Source organism: Musca vetustissima, unplaced genomic scaffold (assembly GCF_032173495.1).
Source record: "Musca vetustissima isolate MV318-11 ecotype Yass unplaced genomic scaffold, APGP_CSIRO_Mvet_v1 utg170520, whole genome shotgun sequence".
Classification (NCBI taxonomy): Eukaryota; Metazoa; Arthropoda; class Insecta; order Diptera; family Muscidae; genus Musca; species Musca vetustissima.
This window is the reverse complement of record NW_026881406.1, coordinates 18,973-23,033: the sequence shown is the minus strand read 5'-3', so window position 1 is coordinate 23,033 and position 4,061 is coordinate 18,973. Positions and strand designations below refer to the sequence as shown.

General features: G+C 37.3%; 1 protein-coding gene across 1 annotated transcript; it reads left to right on the top strand.

Moving 5' to 3' along the window:
* The first annotated feature begins 1,070 nt into the window (after positions 1 to 1,070).
* LOC133327358 (basic-leucine zipper transcription factor A-like) lies at positions 1,071 to 2,042 on the top strand. Its single transcript, XM_061535918.1, has 2 exons — positions 1,071 to 1,148; positions 1,233 to 2,042. Exons 1-2 carry the CDS (start codon positions 1,071 to 1,073, stop codon positions 2,025 to 2,027), a joined length of 873 nt encoding a protein of 290 aa, XP_061391902.1. The 3' UTR covers positions 2,028 to 2,042.
* The last annotated feature ends 2,019 nt before the right edge of the window (positions 2,043 to 4,061 follow it).

Here is a 4,061-nt window from a genome sequence, read left to right as displayed (position 1 = left end):
TTCCTATTGCTTCGTAATGTACAAAAGACTCCGTTTAAAATCCCAAAATCCAACACAAAGTCCACAATATGTCCTAAATATAGAAGGTTTTTTGAAAAGCGACCTGCGGTGGGTCAACTACCTACAAACGTTCTCTTGTCTCTTAGAAGAAAATTCAGAAGTTCTCCTTTAAATAAAAATGGACTCTGAAAGTCTACTTTATATAGAAGATCTTATGAAGGAGTCTGGAGAAACCTCTCAACAGCAGACCAACTTTTGTTCTCTGAGTTGTAGAAAACTCCATAAAATCTCAGATATGTAGAAGTTTTCGGAAATATATATATTGACTACAAGAGGTCTTCGAAAAGAATGAAAATTCTAAAGTTCTACTTAATATAAAAGATCTTCTTTAAGGTCTAGTGAGAAATCGATTGCAGAGTTAGAGAAGACTTCCTTTAATCCTTAAAATACCGAAATCTAAAGATTTTCTAAATTTAGAACATTTTTTAAAAGCAAAAACCGCTAGATGGCTTCCTAAGGAAACAAGGCCTCTTCTGAAGGTTCCCTTTACACAGGAGCACTTCAAAAGGTCTCTCTTATATAGCAGAATCCCTGAAATGTATATTCTCTAGATAATAACTCAAAACTCTGAATGAACTCTGAATCCTTGAAGAAGATCTGAAGTTTCTATGTGTAAAAAATATTAAAATGTGCTTTCAGATATCCTTAAAAAATACATCCTGAAACTCTTTCATATCAGATTTTGGAAGTCGAGGTATATAGAAAATAGCCTTGACCGTCTTCTAACGAGATTTTTAATCCTTGTTTGCTCTCAAAGGCCTTCCACCCCTAAATTAGAAATAATATTTTATAAAAACTTTGAAATGGACATCCTGTGGACAGAAAAAAACTTTATTTTGTAATATCAAACATTTGGAAAAAATTAACAGGGAAGGCTTCGACCTTACCTTCAATATTTTTTTATTTCTCTAATTAAAAAAATATTTGTGTAAATTGTTTTGAAATTGTCAGTGTATTTTGTTTATTTTTTTTAAATTATTTGTAAGATTATTTAATAATAAAAAGTAATCATGTACCAAATGAAGACAATGAATATGGCATCAAATCCAATGGCAAAGCCTCCAACGGGAAAATGTTGTTATGCGGTGGTACGAGTCAACTTGTCCATCCATACCACATAATTTCTCAGAAACAATTTTCTAATATCAAAATTTCCCTTCTTCTCTTTACAGTACACCTCATTGGCTGCTGGTCAGGCACAACAACAATATCAACAACCTCAACCCCAATATACCAGTGCTGCTTATGCTCAACAATTGGCCCAACAACAACAACAAGCTACTCAATATGCCAACTATGCTGGTGCTGGCGTTCCTGCTCAAGCTGCTGCCTATCAACCTACCCAGTACGCTCAAACCCTCCAACAATTGCAACAACGTCAACAATTAGCTGCTGCCGCTCAACAACCCCAATATCAACAAGCCGCTGCTGCCCAACAACCCGCCCAAACTCAATATTCTGCTGATCAATACAACGCTGCCTACTATGCCTATCAGCAACAACAACAAGCTTTGGCGCAACAGCAATTGGCTCAACAACAACAACAGCAACAACAACAACAATTGTACTATGCCAACCAACAACGTGAGTTGTTGAAACAATTGTACAGCAATCAACCAGCTGCCGCTCAACAACAAGCCACCGTTGCTGCTGCCACCCAACAACCCCAGGCCAATCAATACTACACCGCTGAACAATATGCCGAATACTTGAAGCAACAAGCTGCCCAACAACAACAATTGCAACAGCAACAACAACAATACCAACCCGCCAGCTATGCCACCACTGCCACTGTTGCCACCCCCACCACTCCTGCTACCCACACCCAAGCCTACACCACTGCTGCTGCTCCCGCTGAAGCTTCTCCAATTCCACCACGTAATGGTTTGGAAAGTGGCCAATACTCACCCTCCGATAAGGTGTCTTCCGTCAAATTCCAAAGTGGCAATTTGGCCTACAATTTCTAAGCGACAACAGCAAAAAAGCAAAGACGATGACCACCTTAGATAGCATTGTGACCCGAATGGGTGGGGGAGATGTTTTCCCACTGATTACCTATCTTCCGAGTAGAGGTAATTAGTGTTTGCTGTTCTCCAATTCATTAGTAGTATTTGTCCATGTCCAGTGGTCACTTTTGTATGTCACGGTGTTCCTGTTGTACAGTTTTTTTGTAGCTGTTCCTAAACCTATTATATTTCAAAATTTTAATGCCATTTTCTTATTTATCATTTTCATCCTCTCAAATCATTTGGAGCCCCTTATTGGCCAAATTTCTCATTTAGTTAAGTAATAAAATTATTTTTATTGAGAATAATAAAATGTTAAAAACAAAAAAAATATTGTGTTTATATTTTAAAACCAGTAAGTTAAATTCGAAAGTCGGACGGGGCCGAACTTTTTAATGAAGAAAACCAGGAGGGAAAGTTCAAATATCGGACGGGGCCGACTATATGATACCCTTCAGCACTTTGTGTACATACAAGAGATGTTAATATTTACAATATCCTGACATAGAATCTTTGGAGCACCATTGAGATGGAATCGGGCGAAATTAAATGTGCTATCTAGATAGATATTTGAACCAATTGAAAAACCCCCATACACATCATTTTTTCCTCAATTGCATTCGCTATGCCAAATTTTTGCACAATCAGACAAATATTGGAAGTTTTGGGTATCATTCACAAAAAAAATCGAACTAAACTATATATGGGAGCTATATCTAAAGCGGTGTACACACTATCATTTTTGACTGTCAACTTTTTTATCGATTACTGACTGTCCAACAACCATAAATATTTTTGTGGTTGCCTGATGAATGACAAACATGTGAGGCCACACTATCAAACAAGCAAAATTTGGGCAAGAGTGCCATTCAAAAATGCTAGTGTGTACACCACATAAGTCTTAACCGATTTTAACAAAACTTCGCAGACATCAAGCTGGACATTATTCAGTACTCTTTCCAAAATTTTGTCCCAATCGGACAAATTTTGAGAGTTTGGTGCATCATTCACAAAAAATCGGACGATCATATATATGGGAGCTATGTCTAAATCTGAGCCGATTTTAACAAAACTTCGCAGACATCAATCTGGACCTAATTCAGTACTCTGTGCCAAATTTTGTCCCAGTCGGACAAATATTGGGAGTTTGGTGCATCATTCACATAAAATCGGACGAAACTATATATTGGAGCTATATCTAAATCTGAGCCGATTCCAACAAAACGTCGAATACATAAGTGTGGACCTGATTCAGTGCGCTGTGCAAAATTTTATCCAAATCGGGCTGATATTGGGAGTTTGGTGTATCATTCACAAAAAAATTGGACGAAACTACATATGGGAGCTATATCTAAGTCTTAACCGATTTTAACAAAACTTCGCAGACATCAATCTGGACATTATTCAGTACTCTTTCCAAAATTTTGTCCCAATCGGACACATTTTGGGAGTTTGGTGCATCATTCACATAAAATTGGACGAAACTATATATTGGTGCTATACCTATATATGAACCGATTCCAACAAAACTTCGCAGACATCAATCTGGACCTAATTCAGTACTCTGTGCCAAATTTTGTCCCAGTCGGACAAATATTGGGAGTTTGGTGCATCATTCACATAAAATCGGACGAAACTATATATTGGAGCTATATCTAAATCTGAGCCGATTCCAACAAAACGTCGCATACATAAGTGTGGACCTGATTCAGTGCGCTGTGCAAAATTTTGTCCCAATCGGACAAATATTGGGAGTTTGGTGCATCATTTACATAAAATCGGACGAAACTATATATGGGAGCTATATATAAAATTATAAATGCTAATTTTAATCCAAATCAGATAATAAATGCGACCTGTAATTCGTTCACAAACTACATGGACGGACGGACAGACGGTCATGTGTAAATCGACTCAGAAAGTGATTCTATGCATATTCTCAAAAGGAACCATGGGTCTACATCGATTCCTTTTACCGGTTACAAACATATGTAA